Source organism: Mobula birostris, chromosome 26 (assembly GCF_030028105.1).
Source record: "Mobula birostris isolate sMobBir1 chromosome 26, sMobBir1.hap1, whole genome shotgun sequence".
In the NCBI taxonomy this organism is placed as follows: domain Eukaryota; kingdom Metazoa; phylum Chordata; class Chondrichthyes; order Myliobatiformes; family Myliobatidae; genus Mobula; species Mobula birostris.
The window spans coordinates 5,877,784-5,900,186 of NC_092395.1; the positions used below are offsets into that span (position 1 = coordinate 5,877,784).

At 41.7% G+C, this 22,403-nt stretch overlaps 1 protein-coding gene across 11 annotated transcripts in view; it reads right to left on the reverse strand.

Moving 5' to 3' along the window:
- The window catches only part of tcf3a (transcription factor 3a), a 181,176-nt gene extending 164,614 nt beyond the window's left edge, over positions 1-16,562 (reverse strand). For 5 of the 11 annotated variants that reach the window (XM_072244557.1, XM_072244556.1, XM_072244555.1 and 2 more), the window contains exons 1-3: positions 15,909-15,938; positions 15,213-15,272; positions 14,618-14,690 (exon numbers count right to left, since the gene is read on the reverse strand). In XM_072244557.1, the coding sequence (XP_072100658.1) occupies positions 14,618-14,690; positions 15,213-15,272; positions 15,909-15,938 (163 nt within the window). Of the gene's footprint in view, positions 1-14,617; positions 14,691-15,212; positions 15,305-15,908; positions 15,984-16,139 lie in introns of those variants that run through there. The other 6 variants (XM_072244562.1, XM_072244560.1, XM_072244558.1 and 3 more) reach the window with 6 other exon arrangements.
- Between the last annotated feature and the right edge of the window lie 5,841 nt (positions 16,563-22,403).

Consider the following 22,403-nt stretch of genomic DNA (forward strand, 5'->3'; position numbering starts at 1 on the left):
CCAGGTCATAAATAGAACAGTACAGCACAGGAACAGGCCTTTTTGGCCTACAATGTTGTGCCGAGCCAATTAAATGAAACTTAACCAACTAAATGCAAGGATCTTGTCAGTCAAAAACCAAAGTCAACACGCAACCTACCACAGCCACACAATACTGCTTCTCTCCCCCAACCTTTACAAATAGGCTGTGGGAAAACATGGGCCATTTCTCATAAGCAAAGGAAGCAGCTCAAACCAAAGAGAATCACTGAAGACCCTCAAATTTCTGGTGAGCATTCTAACTGGTTGCATCACCAACTGGTATGGAGAGGCCACTACACAGGATCAGAAAAAGCTGCAGAAATTTACAAAGTCAACTAGATTCTTCAAAAGGTGATGCCTCTGAAAGGCTGCATCCATCATTAAGAATTTCCAAGACATGCCCTCTCCATCAAGGTGGAGGTACAGGAGCCTGAAGACACACACTTAATGTTTTAGGAACAGCTTCTTCCCCCTGCCATCAAATTTCTGAACAAAATGAACCAACCCAAGAACACAACCTCACTATTTTTTGCTCTTTTTGCACTAATTTATATACATTTCTTACTGTAACTTATGGGTTTTATGCCGCTGCAAAACAAATTAATGACACGTCAGTGATAATAAATCGGATTCTGATTTTTCCTTCCTGATCTCACATTGTTCTAAAAGGAATGAAAGTGCCGTTGTTCTGGCAATAGAATCATTGAGTGGACACACCAGAAAGGTTTGTTTGATGATCTTTCAAATGGGTCTGACAAAGTTTGAATTGAGGTGTTACAAGTGATTAAAATGAGATAAATGTGAAACTATTGGTCTATTTTTGTCTCAGGTCTGCCTATTTTGTGCACAGAAAGTCACCAGGGAGTGCCTGGTGTTATCCCCAAAACTTCACCTGGGGAAATTTTCTTGCCAGGGAGACCATTATCAACGAACGAGAACAAAGCAGATCATACAAAAGCAATTCATAAAACAGTCCGTGGTTTCTGCATAAAGAGAACAGCACGCAACAACCCCCCCCACCGAGCCTTCAACAACATTCAACTTGGAACTACTATATTGGTTTCTTTCAACACCATAGATCACAGAAACAAGCACATCAATTCAAAAAAGTTTGTTTACTTAATTTTATTCAAAAGTTAAGAAACTGTTCAATACCACCGATACAAGAGTGGATCAAACAGGTTTAGAAAATCCTCAACCACATTTGCACAGAGTAGTGGTTTTAGAACTTAGAAACATCTACAAGTACATCAAAGAAAGGCACAAGGAAAACACAAGATGTCAAGCCGACACAAAGGTTAAAAGCAACCATAAGTCTGATGGAAGCGACACTTAAAAAAGCGGGATAAGAGAGACATAGAAAAGTGGAGAGAAACAAATGATGCTGGAAGTTGGAATAAAGATTAAAAAAATAAACTGCTCAAACTCAGAGCAGGAGCATCTACTGAGAGAAATGGAAAGTCTACATTGCGGGCTGAGACCTTCTATCAACTTTGCTTTTTGTTGTTCTAATAGCATTCTTTGTAAAAATTATGTATTATTTATTCAGCACAGAAATGTGAATGTCCTAGAGTGTGGCTGCTGACAAGATAAATGTAGGGGCCCAGCCCATCACAGGAAAAAGCCTCACCACTATTAAGCATATCTACATGGGAGCACCACCACAAGAAAGCAACTTTCATCATCAGGGACCCCCACCATCTAGGCCATTCTCCCTTCTCACTACTAACATGGGTAAGTATGTACAGGAGCCTCAGGTCCCACAACACCAGGTTCAGGAACAATTACTACACCCAACCATCAGGCCCCTGAACCAGCATGGATAACATCACTCACCTCACCTTTCACAACTTATGGACTCACTTTCAAGAACTCTACAACTCATGTTCTCGGTATTATTAACTTATTTTTATTATTGTTAGTTTTTTTATTTGCAGTTTATCTTCTGAACATTGGTTGTTTGTTGGTATGTAGATTTTCATTGACTAGCGCATTTCTTGTTCTACTGTGAATGCCTGCGAGAAAATGAATCACAGGTTCGCATATGATGACATATATGTACTGATAATATACCTAAACTACTTTAAAAGCAAAAGGCATCTGTACTTTGAAATTTTATGATGTGCAAGTACTGACTGCACACATTCACATTTTCCATGAGATCAAACATAGGAACAGAATTAGGCCATCCAGTCTGCTTTGCCATTCCATCATGGCTGATTTATTATCCTTCTCAATCCCAATCTCCTGCTTTCTCCCCATAACGTTTGAGACCCTGACTGATCAAGGACCTAGCAACCTCCGCTCTATATATAATCAATATCTTGGCCTCCACAGCCATCTGTAGCAATGAATGCCAAAAGATTCACCACCTTCTGGCTAAAGAAATTCCCTCCATCTCTGTTCTAAATGGATGTCCTTATATTCTGAGGCTGTGCCCTGTTCTAGACTCATGCACTATAAGAAACATCTTTCCCACATCCACTATATAGGCCTTTCAATATTTGATGTTTCAATCAGACGTCCCCTCGTCCTTCTTAACTTCAGCGAGTACAGGCTCGGAGCCATCAAACACCCATTTTAACCCTTCCATTCCCAGAAACATTCCTTACATACAGCAGTTCCTCACACTGAAACCCAAGTTTTAGAGGTGTTTCCCAATGCCTTAAAGTTTAGACCACAGTGACAATGCTTTCTGTCTTAATTGCATGAAATGGCCCAAAAAAGATTGACGTTCAACGTGTCAAAAGTCACTGAAGCTGCTTTGACTTTTAATAACCAAGGATGATGTGGTTCAATATTAAACCCACTTACAACACAGCAAATTAAAGGTTAAGTCACTGTTCTGACCGTCCTCAGTGGCTCGCACGGCTGCAGCTGGAATACTGCATTCAGACTTTGGTCACCCTGCTATAAGAAAAATACCATTAAACTAGAAAGAGTGTAGAAGAAACCTACGAGGATGTTGCCAGGTCTCAAAGGACTGAGTTATGGAGACAGGTCGAGCAGGTTGGGACTTTTTTTTCCTCCCTTATGAATGAGGAGCATAGATAGTACACATTCACCACCTTTTTCCCCCCAGGGTTCAGAAATTAACTAGAGGGCACAGATTTATGGTGAGAGGGGAGAGATTTAACGGAAAACCCAAGGTGCAATCTTTTCACCTAGAGAATGGTCTGTATACAGAATGACTGTCAGAGGACAAAGCTGCGACAGGTACATTAACATTTAAAAAATATTCTTAGATAGGTGCAATTCCAAAGACGTACGGTTTAGTAGGTTAATTGGTCACATGGGTGTAATGGGGGCGACTCATGCTCATTGGATCAGAAGGGCCTGGTACTGTATGGTATCTAAATGAAAATAAACATGGATTGGAAAAGGGAATTGGTCAAATACAGGCAAATGGGACTAGCTTAGATGGGAATAGTGGTTGGCATGAGCCAGATTGGCCAAAAGGCCTGTTTCTGTGACATACGACTAGAAAAATTACACCAAAAGGACCTCTGCGTCAATTGAACAGGGGAATTTATTAGTAATCCTGAATATCTTAACTATGTGGTAATACACCAAGTGATTCATTTACATTTTATAAAATAAATTTCTCGTCATCACAAGGGTGGGATTGCACAATTTATAGATGAGTGCTATCATAAACACAGCTCAATTCTCATTAAAAGTGCTCAGTAAGTTTTAAAACAAAATGCCTGTACATTGAAGAAATTATGTTGCACAGGAACTGTATTCTGCCCCATCATTCAACCTTATGGGTTCTGGTCACTTTCACTTGTATGGTTTCAGAGCTCACCAGAACCCCTTGGGGTGTGCACACCTTTAACCCGCAGTATTACAGGAAGAGGGGTCTATCAAGGATCCAAGCCATGGTCTCCTCTCACTGCTGATATCAGGAAGGAGGTACAGTATCCTCCTGTCCCACACCACCAGGAACAGTTACTAGCCTTTAAATATCAGACTCCTGAACCAGCATGGATAACTTCACTCAATACTGAACTGATAATACAACTTGCAATCTCACTTTCAAAGACCTAACTCGTTTTCATTATTCATTTGCAGAGTTTGTCTTTTGCACATTGTCAATTTCATTTTTTGTGCTACTATGAATACCTGCAAGAAAATTAATCTTAATAGTAGTATATGGTGATTTTATATATATATTTTTTTGCATATCACAAGTCTTGGTTATGTGACAACTGACACCAGGCAGACAATCTTCAAAGAGTATCGATAATGGCTGGGGTTACCCATCTTGTAAAGACACTGCCCAGAATGCAGCAATGGCAAACCACTTCTGTGGAAAAATTTGCTAAGAACAATCAAGGTCTAAATACCATGATTGCTGACATCATACTTTGGTCAGTTCCCCTCTTTTAAAAAAAAAAAAAAAATTGGACTGTACTCCTTGGAGTTTAGAAGAATGAGGGGAGACCTCATAGAAACATTTCGAATGTTGAAAGGCATGGACAGAGTGAATATGGCAAAGTTGTTTCCCTTGGTGGGGGAGGCTAGTACAAGAGGGCATGACTTAAGGATTGAAGGGCGCCCTTTCAGAACAGAGATGCGAGGAAATTTTTTTAGCCAGAGGGTGATGGATCTGTGGAATTTGTTGCCACGGGCGGCAGTGGAGGTCAAGTCATTGGGTGTATTTAAGGCAGAGATTGATAGGTATCTGAGTAGCCAGGGCATCAAAGGTAATGGTGAGAAGGCGGGGGAGTGGAACTAAATGGGAGAATGGATTTGCTCATGATAAAATGGCGGAGCAGACTTGATGGGCCAAATGGCCAACTTCTGCTCCTTTGTCTTATGGTCATACAACAAGGCACATAATAATATATACTCTGAAAAATTTACTTTTAACTTTGAATATTATTTGTGCCTCACTGACATTCATGAATCACATCAAAAGGCATCCTCAGTCACGCAATCTGTAGATGATTTTGGAAAATTAATATTGAGATTGAGATTAAAAGCAGACAGGAACAGGTGATTATTTCAAAGCATCTTGCAACACTACATAAAAGTATTACTCAATATTAGAGCAGTTTGCACTTTTGCTATTATGATCACTTTCAGGAGCCAAAACCATCAAAATATTGGTAAGAAAATACAGTATGCTTAAATACTGAAAACTGTTGTGAAAATTGGAATAGAGAAAGAAAATTTCACTTGGTGTATATTTCATGGTTATGACAAAGTTCAGGAAGCTCACAACCACCCCAAAAAGTGTTCTAAAACTTTGCGGCACTCATTCTAAAATTCAATCTTCTCATCACATGATGAGTCTTTGTAAAAGCTTGTCTGCATGTGCATTGATTGTTGATGTGCTGAAAAGTCCACAATAATAGAGAACATGAATTCTTGGACAATTAGCACACTGACTCATGACTTGCTATACTTAAGGAATGTCATATTATAACTAACAATCATACACTATCAGTAAGCTTTCTTAAATTGTATTTTGCTCCTTAACCTTGTCAACCTTGTCAACCTTGAATTCCTTACATTCTAGTTTCCTGTCAAGTGAAAATTTAAATCTCGAAACTACAAAAGAAAATGCACACAAACGCAATCCTGTGTGTCAGTCATTTTGGAAATAATATGCCTCAATCAAAAAATTATTACAAGCACACACAAAGGTCATAAGGAAATATCATTACTGTATCAAGAGGCCACAAAGGAACCAGTGCCCCAAGCAATCAGTTTAAAGTTCAATGAATTCTGTGTCTCAACATCTGAAAGGCTCTTTGATGCCTGGTCAATGACTATTCAAAACTTTGCATTAATCTGAAACATTTTCAAATGGAACTCTATACGTAACTCTACCTTTCATTTACAGCTACTTTTACACCATACAGCCTTCCAAATTTTAGAGATTCAGCACAGAACAGGCCCTTCTGGCCTAATGAGCCATACCACCTAACTGTCCACAAGCTCAAACTCTCAGGTCAACTGACGATCTCTTAAATTTAAACAACCCCCCCCAAAGATAATTGGCAGGTCAATTTTTTTTTATATATATGAACTACACTCCTAAACTGTAATTTAATGCCCAAAACTATAAGAGATGCAGACTCAGATGACATTTCAAAATGCCAGCTCAAAACCTATTTGATTAATCTTGCTTGAAACTAACATCTTTGTCTTTTATTTTTATGTTTGTTTTTGGTTTTTTTTGCATACCTGTACTATTATCCCATTGTAAACCACTTTGAACTACAGTACTATGCAGCAGAGAGTGTAAATCTGGCAGAAGCAAAGGACGTTGGGAGTGGCGAGGGATGTGGGACAGGTGGCTGAGGAGTGGCAAGGGCAGTGGGTTGCGAGGATGCAGACACACGCAGCACTAAGACACCAGGCAAAGTCATTTGATTCCAAACAATTAGTTTATTGATCATTACAGAATGTCTCTCTGGCGCTTACCACTCGCTCCCTTCTCCCTTCCCCTTTTCCATGATTCCCCTCTGCCTGCCCCCTTCTCACTCTCAGTCCATAATTGAAACCCATATCAAAATCAGGTTTATCACTCACATGTCATGAAATCTGTTATTTTTTTTTGCAGCAGCAGCACAATGCAATACATACAATTACTACAGTACTGTGCAAAAGTCTTCGGCACACAAGTATAGCTAGGGTGCTTAAGACTTTTGCACAGTACTGAATATCTGTATGAAAAGTGCTCTTCAAAGTTATTATACAATACTCCAAGGTGCTACACAAGAACATTATCAAAATTCAGCAAGTCACAATAGAGAGGAAATGAAATGCAGCTACTGTAAAGCTATAAAAGAAAGGGGAATGCGTTTCTGGAGAGAATATTAAGACTAACTAAAAGAATGGGCAACAGCTAATCTAGTCACCATCAAAAACAAATCAAGGCAGAGTACAGATGTCTTAGCAGACATAGCAGAGCAGTTAGTGCGATGCCATTACAGCTCAGAGCATACCGGAATTCAGAGTTCAACACTGGCACCACCTGCAAGGAGTCTGCATGTCCTTCCTGTGAATGCATGAGTTTCCACTGGGTGCTCTGGTTTCCTCCTATATTCCAAAGACGTATTGGGTATAGGTCAATTGGTCATTGTAAATGATGGGTTGCTGGGCAGCACAGCTCATTGGGCCGGAAGGACACTGCATCTCTAAAACAGCAAGTTCTTGGAGGTGGAATATATTACAAATACAGGGAGAGGAAATACAAGTCTATTGAGGGCTTTGAACACTTTGCTTGATACAGAACTAGAAAGCATAGGGATGGTGGAGAAAGTACACTTGGGTGTGGAGTGCTAAATAAACTCAGGTATTTATAGGGATGCAAGTTAGGAAGATCAATAGTGCAAGTAGAACAAGGCAGAAATCAGTTGACAACAGTACAGTACATATCAATAGCCCAAATATTTTTGTTTTAAAATCTGTACGAACACAATTTATATGTCAACTGTGGCCACATTACTATTCACACACAATGAAACAATGACACAGCCACCATGTACAATAAAGAATTGGCAGCAGTCATTTCTGAACAAAAGCATAATCATTCAACTTTTTAAAACAGTTGCCTATTTTACAAACGGATGCTGAGGAAAGCATTTCCCTGATTTGGTGCCTACGTCTCAAGAGTTTGAACTCTCATGCCATGTTTAAAAAATGATGCCATAACAAGCTCTGAAGTGGAAAACTGCTGAAAGCCACCAAATTGCATGCAACGTCCAACACTTGTACAATCTTAATGTTGCGGCCGGAGATTGATCACGATACTAACAGAGAGGTGTAATGGCACCAGGAAGAGTACAGGGGGCTGCTATAATGATTTCATCACAAATGCCGTATGCTCCAAAAACTGGATCAAATTATCACCTGTGCTTAGGGCACAGGAGACCCATCACCTTTGTGGATACCTAGCGCATTTCAATCGGCCGATTTCCCACTCCTTAAGGGCAATCCCTCATTTTACACTATCAGGCAAGCTCACCAACACCCTACTTTTTAATGAGGCTGAAGAGAGTTGGACTATGTACACCTATACTCATCGTTCTACAGATGCAGAGTCGAGAGCATTTTAACATGCTGCATCACTGCATGGTAAGGAAGTTACACTACGGTGGACAGGAAGGCTCTACAATGGGTCATTAAAAAATGTCCAATGCATCACTGGCACCAGCCTGCCCGCCATCAATGGCATAATGCCTTGAAAAAGTATTCTGCCCCTATAACTATATATTCATTTTACTGTCTCATTTTCTATATTTAAAAAATATTGAAGTAGGATTGTTTGAACTAATCTACAAAACATTGTACATCATGTCACATTGAAAAACAATTCCAAACCCTCTGAACAATTTACTAAAAATTAAAAGCCACAATTGTGAGGCTGATAAGGTATTCAACTCCTTTGTAAGGTGCAATATTGTATATATATTATCTTACTAACTCACCCAATTTGTTGACGTAGAAAATTGGAGGATCACCTGAATAAATACCCTCTCTGTAAGGTCCAACAATATGGTAGATTTTCAACAGACCAAACCAAATGAAGACAAAAGAACCACGCAAGACAAGTTACAGAAATTATAATAGAGAAGAACAAATCTAGGGAAAGGTATGAGACCATCCCAAAGGCACTGGACATACCTTGGAGCACAATGCAGTTCATCATAATAAAGTGGAAAAAACATGAAACTCCAGCCACACTGCCTAGGCCAGGACACCCCTCTAAACTCAGTTGTTGAAGAGAGGCTACTGTGATGCCAACAGTCACCAAGTTGCAGAAGTCAGTGGCTGCAAATGGAGATGAAGTCTGTGATTCCACAATTTCAAGACCTTGCACAGAGGCATGGGACATGGACAGCAGTTTGTTACAACAGCTTATAACCATCGCTGCAAAAGACAAGAGATTCTGCAGATGCTGTAAATTCAGAGTAACAAATTCAAAATGCAGGAAAAACTCAGCAGGTTAGGCAAAAGACGCAACTGTTTTCTTAAAAAAATTCCAGATCAGTAACAGAGCTTAATTTCCACAGCTGCCACAGTGAGATTTGAATTGTGGTCTTTAGAATGTTAGCCCATGCTTCTGGGCTACTAAGCTAGTAATGTGACTACTAGAATTCTACTCCTGAAAGGGAATTATATATTCAAGTACTTTAAAAAGTACTTGGATACATACTTGAAAAATGAGGTGCAAGGCCCTGGTGTTTCAACACAGTCCCATTCCCTCTTTTATTTCCCTGTACCCCTATAAATTCTCTCTCACACGTCCATCAACTCCCTTTCGTATTTATTGTCATAACATTTATAGAGCATTTTTCATTTAGACAGTGCAGTTCACAGTGCTTTACAATGGGATGAAATGCAAACATGAAAATAAAAAAATAAAAATAAACATGAAAATAAAAGACCAAAAGATTTAGTTAAAAGATTAAATAAATAGGTTTCAAGCTGTTTAGAAGTGTTAACTAAGTTTGCATCCCCTATAGTTTTAGGTACTGAATTCCACAGTTGAGTGTAGTTCAAAAGCTGTCCTACCAATTATCTTTTGAGGAAGTTTCAGCAGAAGACCTGAGAGCTTGAGCAGGATTATAAAATGAAAATGATTCTGTGAAGTACTCCAGTCCCAGACCATTAAGAGCTTTTTTTAAAAAAAAATAAATTCTAAAAGATACATGAAGCCAATGCAGAGTAGCTAGGACAGGAGCGATATGTTCCCCCATCCTGGTTTTGGTTAAAGTCTAGCAGTAGCATACCAAATGAGTTTAAGTTTGTCAACAGATTGCTTTGGGAGGCCATTAAAAAGGTGATTCTAGTAGCCAACTATTTTACCAGCTCAAATTAAATTCTGCAGATGCTTGAAATCTTGAACATCACAGACAAAACTCAGTAGGTCAGGCAGCATCTATGGAGAGGAATAAACTGTCAATGTTTTAGGCTAAGAACTTTCATCAGGATCTCTACATGCTGGTCAAGATTTATTTATTAGATATACAAACCTAAAGAGCCACTCACCTAGTTACAGGACAATTTTACAATAACCCAACCTACTAACCAGTAGGTTTTTGGACTGTGGGAGGAAACCGGAGCACCCAGAGGAAACCCATACAACCATGGGGTGAACGTACAAACTCCTTACAGATAGTGTCAGGAAATGAACTCTGAAAGCCTAAGCTGTAATATTGTCAGGCTAACTGCCATGCTACTGTGGCACTCACCTGCAGAATCTGTGTTTACACCTACTACTCAAAGGTGCAACTAAGTTTTTCATGCAATACAAGAATCACATTCTTTATCGTAAATTTTCTGCAATTCTACAATCTCACCAACTAGATAAATGCTGCCAAAATTCTCGCCCTACAAAAAGCTTCATGCCACAGCCAACTTAAAATTTACAAACCATGTTATAACAAAACAACAGATGCTGTGCAGTGACCTCAAGGCTGTAATTTAATCTCTGGATCCAACAGGCTTTTATAAACTCAAGCTCTTTTACTTTGGTTCAAGATATCAGCCCAAAACTGATTGAATTACATCTCTGAATTGCTCGCCTCAACATCCCTTTTGTACACAAAGTGCAGTTTGTTTCTCCAACCCCGCCCCCCCCGACCGCTCTTGCTGAGGGGAAGAGGGAGAAAAAGGAAAGAGAACGAAAAAGAAAGAATGGAGCAGTTCAGTACAACCTAGGACAATTTTTCATTCCATTTGTGTTCTTGCTTGCAAAAATTGTTAAGTTTTGTTTAATGCAGTTGGATAAAGTGAAAGTCAAGTTTATTGCCATATGCTCACACATGCACAGGTGCACTAAAAAATGCCATTGCAACAGTGTTCAGCTCAATGCTATTACAGCATTGGGCATCAGAGTTCGATTCCGGCTTCCACTGCAAATTGTAAATTCCTTCCCGTGTATGCACTGGTTTCCTCCGGGTACTCAGTCTCCTCCCACAGTCCAGAGCGGAGCTTAGGGAGGATGGCACCCAATGGCGACACCATTACTTGTATCTTCAGAAACAGCTCTATTTCTACCTTTGATATCTCTTTTTTCCCCTTTCAAGGTTCTTTTGAAGACCCCAACCTGGAGTTTCATGCTGACTTCAGTTCTTTGCAGAAATGGGACCCACTCTCAGGGCCTTATGATCAACCACTTTTTGATATCCCAAGGATGTGGCCTGGAAGGCTAGCATGCCTTCAGGGTGATGGACTTTTGTGGCTCTAGATTAGATTAGATTATGAGGACACGCAGTCCTATTTTATTGTCATTTAGTAATGCATGCATTAAGAAATGATACAATGTTTCTCCAGAATGACATCACAGAAACACAAGACAAACCGACTGAAAAACTGACAAAAACCACATAATTATAACATATAGTTACAACAATGCAAAGCAATACCGTAATTTGATGAAGAACAGACCATGGGCACGGTAAAAGGTCTCAGTCTCTCGAAAGTCCCAACATCTCACGCAGATGGTAGAAGGAAGGAAAAAAAAACTTAGTGCCATGAGCTTCCAGCGCCGCAAACTCGCCGATGCAGCACCCTGGAAGCACCCGACCACAGCCGACTCTTCAGCCCGTCCGAAAACTCCGAGCCTCCGACCAGCCCTCCGACACAGAGCACCATCTCTGCCGAGCACTTCGACCCCGGCCCCGGAAACAGGCAATAGGCAAAGCCGAGGATTTGGGGCCTTCCCCTCCGGAGATTCTCGATCGCACAGTAGCAGCAGCAGCGAAGCCGGCATGATCCAAGGCTGGGTGTTGCTGCTGCCAACTGATGCAGAACACGGAAGATTGGAAGCAATGAAGCAATGAGCCTGCTGCTATGTGCCCAGAGACCTGAGGTTTTTGGGCACAAAGCTCAGAAAAAGCGACGTAGCAGACTCTTAACACCATAAATCAGCGAGTTGTTTTATGTCTCCCCTTTCGCTGTGATATGGGGTCACTTCTTTTTCCCTTATTAGGGAGAGAGAGAGCCTGTGGTATGTCGAATTACTAGGTGAACGAGTAGCCTTTGGAGTACTGCAAGTCTGTAATTTTATTGATGCTTTGCTACAGGCTTGAATGCTCGGTGGGGAGCACTGATGCTTTTTTGCTGGTGGGGGGGAAGGGATCGTTGCTTTGCTGCTGCTTGTGTGTGGGAGGGGGGAATTGGGGTTCTAACAGTTAACTGTCATTCTTTCTTTGGAATCATCTGTTTTCGTGGATGTTTGCGCAGAAAAAGAATTTCAGGATGTATATTGTATACATTTCTCTGACATTAAATGTACCTATTGAAAATGTACCAGTTATAGATTAATTGGTCATTGCAAGTTGTCCTGTGATTAGGCTAGTATCAGATAAGTGGGTTACAGGGCACACAAGTTGGTGGGCTGAAAGGACCTGCTCCATGCTGTGTCTCTAAACAAATAAATAAAACTGACAAGCAGCAGTGTCACAGGCACATTACATCAGATATGGAGACAAAATAAACATCAATTGTACTTTTTATTAAAAAAAGAAAAACTCAATTAGAACAAAAAAAATACAAAGTCTATTGTAGTGCTAAGTGGTCATAGTGCAGTTACACTGAGGTAGTGATTAGGGCTGTGCAGGGAGGTTCAATAACAGAATGATTGAAGGGAGGAAGCTGTTCTTGAACCTGGTGACGTGGGACTTCAGGCTTCTGCAGCTCCTGCCTGATGGTATTTGTGAGATGGTATGGCCCGGATGGTGGGCATCTTTGATGATACAAATTGTCTGTAATGCTGTTGCAAGTCTTTCATTGCACCTGTACATTTGTGTATATGACAATGATCTCAACTGAGTTTCAATAAATACATATTTATTAATGCTTATATTTAGGAACAGTTTATCCTTTCAGAAAATTCACTGCTACCCTACATTGCTCAAAGGCTCCAGGAAGAACTTTTTAATTCAAGTCAGAGCACTACATCACAGAAACCATGGAGAACATTCTAACTGGTTGCATCACCACCTGGTACAGAGGGGCCACTCAAGATTGGAAAAAAAAACTACAGGAAGTTGCAAACTCAGCCAGCCTCCCCAGCATCGAGGGCAACTTCAACAAGCAATGCCTCAAAAAGACAGCATCCCTCTTTAAAGACCCCCATCACCAAGGACATGCCCTCTTCTCATTGCTACTATCAAGGAGATACAGAGCACAAAGATACACTTAACGATTCAAGAATAGTTTTTTCCCCACTGCACATCAGATTTCTGAATGGACATTGAAATCATGTACATACCTCTATTATTTTTCTTTTTTCCTCTTTTGCACTATGTATATATATTTACACATGTCTACATGCACATTATATACACAAAATTTGGTTGCAACTTATATTTTTCTTATCAAATATGACACCAAGATTCTTATTGCAATTTATATTTTTATTGCAATGTACTGCTGCAGCACATACCAGTGATAGTAAACCTGGTCCTGCCTTTCTGCCTATCTTTTCCCTGTCACTCTGTTATTCTGCATTGACCAGCACCTGGAAAGCAGAATAATATTATGCTTTCCCCCATTCTCACTCCCAACCACCCCGGAGACTGCCAAATGCCTGCAAATCCACAGGTGACCTATGACAGAGCTCAATAATCATTGCTGCAGAAAAACAAAAAAGTTACATAACTGTAATCATCCAAGCATAATATGAAACAACTACTCACATTTCAGCTATACTACATTTTTCCTCACTTGAAGGTATTTCACATTGTACTTTCTGGTTTAAAAATGCAGACACCCTCCATCCTGACATTGCTGTAATACGGAGATCCCAAAGGAGTTAAATACAGAGTTGTCAACTAAAGGAGGCCTGTCAATACTCAAGTTGGCTTTTAGTTCACGGGTAAGCAACGAAACTAGAAAGTGTTTCACCATGTGGAGTTTCCTCATCTGATTCACTTGGTCTCAGAGATCGAAACAGGTTACAAGACACCGATCTCAAATGTTACCCACACAAGATATTACCACCGTGCAACCATTCATATGGAAATTAATCTACCCACATTATAACAGTGATAATGAAATACTGATGTCAGGACACAATGCATTATGTTCAAAACAAACTTGGGAGGCTTTTCTAGCAGGAACACACACACACACATACACACACACACACACAATGAATCACTGGACAAGATGCCCACAGCTAAGCAAAAAAAAAACAGTTTTCACCAGAAGAGCAGATGTTTTGACTGCTACTTGAAGCACAAGACAATATAGAAGTTAAAAAAAATCTGTTGATGTTGGATTTTATCCAAGTAGATGGCAAAATTATCAGGAAAAAAAACAATTCCTATGATTATTTTTTTTGTTCGTCAAACCATTGCCTTTTTATTAGTCAGTAAAATCCCCTCAGGCATATTTCCAAGATACCTTACACCATTCCACATTCCCCACTGATGTTTCAACTGTGAATAACTATACTATTGTTTTTTTTTAATTTTAAGGACCTAATACGGATCCAGTCCTTTCAATCCACAACCTTTCTACCAATTCAAACCAGATTCTAAGGCTGAAGAGAATAAATTTTGCCAAACTACAATTCACTGACATAATTACACCGCCCATTTTATAAAAGATTAGCGTACAGTACCTGTCCCTCCAAACTGGTTGCTTCCTAACGTGGTTGGTCGATTTTTTCCATTAGAAGCAGGCGGGGAAAACATCTGAAAAAAAAGTGTCACTTGAATAAAGGATTTTGCAACAGGGCGTCTCATCATTTTTCCAAAAATCTGTCTTATCAACAACACCGCAGCTTAAAAAAAGTAATTTTTTTTAGCTGATCAAATTCATTAAATCCACAACCAGTCACGCAATTTCACCCTAGTTCCACAGCGCAAGTCTAGGAACTCGTTTCAAAGTGCACCCACTCGCGCTCCGAGTAATTAATCGGTGCTACCATCTTGCAACAGATCCTTAGGATTAAGTATTGTTAAAAATAAAGTAATTTGGTAAAACAAAAGATTGTCTACAGTACTGAGCCCCTGACAGTATCAGCGTCGCTTGATAATGGAATTCCAGGAACAGTTCACATCCAACTGGCTTCACGCTTAAAATTCAAATACCAGCCACTGCAATGGTGGTAATCGCAAATCAAACGAGTGACTATTGCACAATTACGTTAAAGAGTCGATACCGCAAGAAAATATATCGGTCATAAATACATGGTACACCGCCATAATTCTTACCGCACTGAAATCCAGCAAGTCGCTAAGCTCTTTGTCCGTCCCTATGGCTGCCATTCGCTGCTGTGGATTCATTTTGACAAATTAAAACACCCCTAAACAAAGGTTTAAAAAAGAAAAGGAAAAGAAAACCTTACTACCCTTGACCACACCGTGATGTTAATCACGATTCAAAATCGCCTTGTCTTCAAGTTAAAGAAAAGAGAATTTGCCATTTAAAAAACACAGAAAATGCAAATATGAACAAGTAGTGCAAGAACAGATCACTTTTCACAGTCACCAGAAGTTAACATCGCTGATGGATTGGGACAAAGTAACAAAGGGCAGCCAACTTTGACTTGGGCGTGAAAGTAAAAAGTTTGGGGGGGCAGTGCTCAGCCCCCTCACAGATTGAAAATGGGGGCATTAATGCGAACCCCCAGCCACCCGATTCCCAGTAACGTTTGTGCATGTGCGCCCCTCGCTCCAGAGTAGCCGCAACAACTTCAGACATTAAAAAAAAGCAGTAGTTAACCTCGGGGGGAAAAAGCACTTTTCTGGCCCGTGGAGATACCGACCGACACATCCCCTCCCACCCTCTAGATCAACCCGCCCCTGGGGGGGGGGGGGAGGCTGTACTTTTCCCATCTGCACCCGTACCCGAGGTCCCTGATACAACTTTCTACTCCGTAACAATAAAAGTCCATGCCGTGTGTTTACCTCCTCGGCGAGCATCCGAAAAGCCAACATTAAATGAAAGGGAAGCGGGGTTTCTGCGCCCTCCCAGGGTATAGTTACCACCCCCCCTCCCCAACCGCCGGCCCGCCCGCCCGCCCTGTGCCGGCACTCGGATCCTCCCTTTGCAAACTTTAAGGACTATCTGAGGTGAATTGCCCCCCGAACGGCGGCTACACTGCAAGCAGAGGCATCCCCAGCGGCCGACATATTTACCCTCTTCAAACATGATCACATTGTGAGGCGGGGGAGGTATCCCTGCGCCAACATCCGGGGGCTCAGTCCCGGCCAGCAGAAACAAAAAAAACCCGGCCCCGCTGCGGGCGGCCAACCGCGCTCCTCGACAACGGCTGCCGAACAAAAAAAAAACCCTGCGGCGGCCGGCGTGCGAGAAGCGGGCGGAGGGGCGCTTTCCTCCCTGGGGACAATATATTCCGCGTAAGCGGACAGCCGGCTGCTCGAGTGTTGTGGGTTTACCACCCTCTCCCCTCCCCCTTCCACCTTTGAGTGACAGGCAGCGGGCCTCAGCAGCCAATCAGAGGGGACGGACCGCCCACTGTAGTGACGCGATTGCCTCCGATCGGCCGGCGTCCGAGTGGCTGATTGGCTGGGGGGTTGGCCCAGGGGCCTCGCGCGCCCGCCCTCGTGGCAGCCGCGGCGCTGCTCTCGGGCGGCTGGGAGCTCGTCCACGGGAGCTGGGAGCTGGGAGCTGGGAGCGCGGGAGGGAAGGTTGTGGAAGCGGAGGAGGGCGGGTGGAGTGATAGCCCATTTTATTTTTTTGCAGTCCGTAGATTACACCGTGCTTTTAAGTGCGGCAATGTTAAACATCAACGGCCATCGATCGTTCCGCGGCGTTCACGCCAAGTGGTGGCAAAGTCTTGATTGCAAACTGGTGTCCCATCCCAGCTCAAAACGCCGGCAATGTTGCGTTGATGTTTCGCAGGAAAAGGAAACGGAGCTCGTTGGAGCAGGACTTTGGAATGGCGGTGATGTCATCGTTTAGCTGGAGCGCCTCCAAGTCTTCTCCAATGTCCTGCTTACTGACGAATCAGGCGCTGCAGCGCTCGGAGTGCGGGCCGAACTAAATTGTGAATTAATTTTTTTTGTGTATGTGTTTTGCGCATATAAAGCTATCTAGACGTTAGCAGATCAGACATCTCCCTCTTTAAAACAGCGTGACAGGATCACTCGGCGAGAAGAATCATCTTCACGCACACTTGTAATTTTTAATGGTTGAAACTTAGTTGGTCTTCTGATTCGGCTTATGAGCCGTGTATTTTACACAACACCCACGTTCCAGATACGCAAAAAGTAAATATCACAAGCAAACACGCCATTTAGCGTGTGGCATTCTGAACATCGGCATTGGAGGCTAATTGGAAATCTCCGAATTAAAGTTGGCCTCAGCACTAGCTGCTAAAGGCTTGTGTAAATTAGACTGGTATAACAGGATAACCGCATAATTTTGCCCACAATTTGGTGGTCACGTTTCATTTAAAACGAAACATTTCCAAAGTGCGAAAACACGGTACCAAGACCTTATATAACAATAAATAAATATTTTAGATTCGGTGAACGAATCGCAAGTGATGTTTAAATGTTATTTGTTGCTGGTTATGAATATTAAAGATAAAAGTTAAAAGGCAAAGCTTTTTTTTACAGAGGAGGTTCTAAAATTAGACTATGAAAGCTATCACAAAGGAAGTAATTTAATAACAGAAAGAACTAAAATCCAGTCTTAGAACATCAAAAGATACCATAATAAGCAAATTAGAGAGATTGGGCAGCTGAAGTGATGGTTTAGAGGTCAAGGTTGCAACATTTAATGTGTTGACTGTAGATAGATGTGTTCTCTTGGCTCAGTCACAGCTCCCAGTCAACCAAAGGTCAATCCCTCCCTTAAGATGAGAAGCCCGATATCCCAGTGATACACTGAATTGGGTGTTGCTTGGTCAAAGAGGCCGATTTTAAATATTAAATTCCCTTGACACTTTTTAAGGGAGTGAGTACACTCAGTGACCATTTTATTAGGTACCTCCTGTACCAAATAACGTGGCTACTGCGTGTATGCTTGTGGTCTTTTACGGAGGCAGCCCATCCACTTCATGGATCAATGTGTGCGCAGAGCGCACCACTGTTGTAATACATGGTTACTTGAGTTACTGTTGCCTTCCTGTCAGCTTGAACTAGCCTGGCCATTCTCCTCTGTCCTCTCATTAACAAGGCATTTTTGCCCAGCGAACTGCTGCTCATTGGATGTTTTTTTGTTTTTCACACCATTCTCTGTAAACTCTAGAGACTGTTATGCATGAAAATCCCAAGAGATTGGCAGCTTTTGAGATACTCAAACCACCCAGTCTGGCACCACCAATCATTCCACAGTCAAAATCACTTAGATTCACATATCTGTACATTGCAACGGAGTCATAACAGAAAGATTTTTACTCTCCCACACTGTGGGACGGACGTAAAAGATTTAAGTAAATAGATTGTCAATTCTTTTCCCCCATTCTGATGTTTGGCCTGTACAACAACTGCACCTCTTGACCATGTCTGCAAGCTTTTATGCATTGAGTTGCAGCCATATGACTGGCTGACTAGATATTTGCATTAAAGAACAGGTTGTAACCATTAAAGTAGCCACTGAGTGTACAACACCACTGCCAAGGAACTGATAGATAGCAAGCCATCAGACATTTTATTCAAGGACTTGGAATATTGTGCTTAGTTCCAGTCACCTCATTATAAGAAGGATGTGGAAGCTTGAATGAGGGTCCAGAGATTTACCAGAATGCTGCCAGTTTAGAGAGCACGTTTTATGAGAGAAGGTTGAGCGAAGGAGGATGACAGGTGACTTGACAGAGGTGTTCAAGATCATAAGAGGCATAGATGGATTGGATAGCCAGAGACCTTTTCCCAGGGAGGAAATGGCCGACTGAGGGAGCATAGTTTTAAGGTGATTTGAGGAAGGTATAGGGGGGATATCAGAGGTAAATTTTTTACACAGTGGTGGCATGGAACACTCTGCCAGGGGTGGTGGTAGTGGCAGATACATTAGAGACATTTAAGGAATTCCTAGGTAGGTACATGGATGATGGAAAAATAGAGGACCACATCATAAACATAGGAAATTCTGCAGATGCTGGAAATCCGAAGCAACACACACAGAATGCTGGAGGAACTCAGCAGTCAGGCAGCATCTATGGAGAGGAATAGACAGTCGATGTTTCAAAGTGAGGTGCTTCATTGGGATTCTGGTGGTAAATGCCGCCTGAGTTGCTGAATTTTCCAATATTCTGCTTTGCTCTTGATTTCCAGCATTTGCAGAACCTCTTAGGTTTACACTCTGGTACAATGTTCACTTTTGCACCTTCGTGACGTGAACCCGTTAATTCTGACGTTTTCTGCCTTTTAAAAAACTTGGATCATCTTTCCTTTTGCAGGTTGAGCTTTATTAACTCAACCTCCTTGCTGTGCTTTTTAAAAACTTGAGCATCTTGCTGCACTTCAACAGGTAGGTAGTCATCTCGGGTTTGTTTTAAATTTACTCGTGGTCACTCCTATGGTTTGTAACTCCGAAACATAAAACTAATTCAAAGGAAAACAAGAAAGCTGAGAGGGCTGTGTGGGAGGGAAGACCACTAGATAGATCTTACAGTAGGTTGTAAGGTTGGCACAACGTCATGGGCTGAATGGCCTGTACTGTGCTATAAAGTTCCATGTTCTATGATTCACCTCCATACGTCCCAAGGAATTGCATGGCATCTGACTACAAACTCCTACAAAGGATTGCAAGCACCACTGAAAGGATTATCAGGGTCTCCCACCCACCCATCTGAGAATTGACATCCCTTAGTATTGTCAATGATCCCTCCCATCTGCCCGACAATCTCTTTGACCCCCTACCATCAGGCAGGGGGTGCCATCAGGCATTAGGACAATAACTGTCAGAATGGGAAGTAACTTCTGCCCCCAGGCTGTGAGACGACCGAACTCCCTGCCCCCAGCCAGGGCTCATGAAGTGCCAGCAGCTTTATACTATGTACTTTCTAACTTGTGTCGAAAATGCACTTCATTATTTGTTAATTTATTTCTAATAATATTACTTTATGTGTTATGTGAGTGAGTTATATGTACTGTGTTTTGCGCCTTGTTTCGGAGGAATTTTGTTTCATTTGGTGACGTACGAGGGGTGATTGATACGTTCGTGGCCTAAGGACGAACGAGTCAATTTTAGAAAACCTAGCACATTTATTTTTCAACATAGTTCCCTCCCACGTGTACACACTTAGTCCAGAGGTCGTGGAGCATACGGATCCCTTCTTTGTAGAAGTGGTCTGCAGCAGGGGTGATTGATAAGTTCGTGGCCCGAGGTAGGAGGGGATGAGTTATACAGCTCTTGTTACATGCATGTGCAGTTCAACTCTGAGTGAAAATACAGAAAGTTTGAAGTTAATAACTCATCTCCTTCTACCTTAGGCCATGAACTTACCAATCACCCCATGCTGTGGACCACTTCTGGAGGTCCAAGGCGCCGACTTCTACAAAGACTTCTACTAAGGGCTCCACGACCGCTGGAATAAGTGTGTAAATGTAGGAAAAATGAATGTGCTAGGTTTTCTAAAATTGACTCCTTCTACCTTGGGCCACGAACTTAATCCATCACCCCTGGTATATGTGTATGGTTGAATGACAATAAATTTGAACTTGAACTGAAAGTTTAAGTAAGTGCGAGGTGTTGCTACTAAATAGGCCATACACAGAATAAGGATGTTCCCTTATACATCCTGGCATTTCTGCTATCAGCTTTCCAGATCTCCAGGGAGGAAGATCACGAGGAAGAGAAGCACAGGAGGCTGAAGTCACTGCATGCAGGGTGTACGGAGTGTCGGTGGATGGTTACGTCACAGTAGAAGAAGGGGGATGGATGGTGTGAGCCAATGTGCATGTCTGGAACCCCTTCTACATTAGCTCGAGCTCATCAGACCTAAATGACTCGGAAAAGCTGGTGGATTCTTGCAAAACTCACAATAAATCTGCAATTTTACCATTAGATTGCTGTTTCCTTGAAATTAAATTACTGCACAAAACATGGCTTCACAAAGAGTTTTGACTATTATTCTTGCCTGAACATTTGTGATCAAAAAACAGTTAATTCATTCTCCTTCGGAATGTTTACAGGGTGGCTGTGGTTGAGATTACTGCCATCCAACAGTACTACATTTCAGAGAGTCATAGAATACCACAGCACAAAACCAAGCCCTTCGGCCCTTCTAGTCCATGCTGAACTATTATTCTGTCTAGTCTCATGAACTACAACTACTACTATGTTGACTCAGGCCTAGGGAACCGGTGTCTGGCTTTTTCTGCTGAGATTGGGTGAGACTAGAACTAGAGGTCATAGATTAAGGGTAAAAGGTGAAATATTTAAGGGGACCACGAGGGAGAACTTTTTCACTCAGAAGTTGGTGAGAGAGTGGAACGAGCTGCCAGCGGAAGTGGTGGATGTAGGTTTTATGTGAATATTTAAGAGAAATTTTGAAAAGGGTTGGGTTTTGGAAGGCTATCGTTCAGGTACAGGTCCATGAGACTATGCCTGAGTGAAGAAGTTCTCCCTCATGGTCCCCTTAAATATTTCACCTTTTACCCTTAATCTATGACCTCTTGTTCTAGTCTCACCCAATCTCAGTGGAAAAAGCCTGCTTGCATTTACCCTATCTATACACCTTATAATTTGTATACCTTTATCTAATTACCCCTCATTCAAAGTTCAAAGTACACATGTGTCACCATATACAACACTGAGATGCATTTTCTTGTGGGCATACTCAATAAATCTGTAGAATAATAACCATAACAGAATCAATGAAAGACTGCCCAACTAGCATGTTCATCCAGAGGGCAGAAGACAACAAGCTATGCAAATGCAAAAAGAAGAAATAGTAATAAATAAATAAGCAATAAATATTGAGAACATGAGATAAAGAGTCTTTGAAAGTGAGTCCATAGGTTGTGGGAACATTCCAATGATGGAGCAAGTGAAGTTATCTTCTTTGGTTCAACAGCCTGATGGTTGAAGGGTATGGAAGATTTGGATCCTCCGATGAAGACTCGTTTATGGACCTCTGGTTTCCTTGTCATGAAGTCTATAATCAGTTCCTTGGTCTTGCTGAGGTGGAGAGGGTTAGCAACTTTGAATTCCTAGGTGTTATTATTTTGGAGGACCTCTCCTGAGCCCAGCACATAAGTGCAATCATGGCAGAACTTCTACTTCCTTAGGAGCTTGCAAAGAATCAGCATGAGATTTAAAATTTTGACGAACTTCTATAGATGTGCAGTGGAGAATACATTGACTGGCTGTATCACAGCCTGGTACGGAAACACCAATCCCCTTGAACAGAAAATCCTACGAAAAGTAGTGGATATGGCCCAGTTCATCACAGTTAAAACCCTCCTGAGCATTGAGCACCCCAGCTTGAA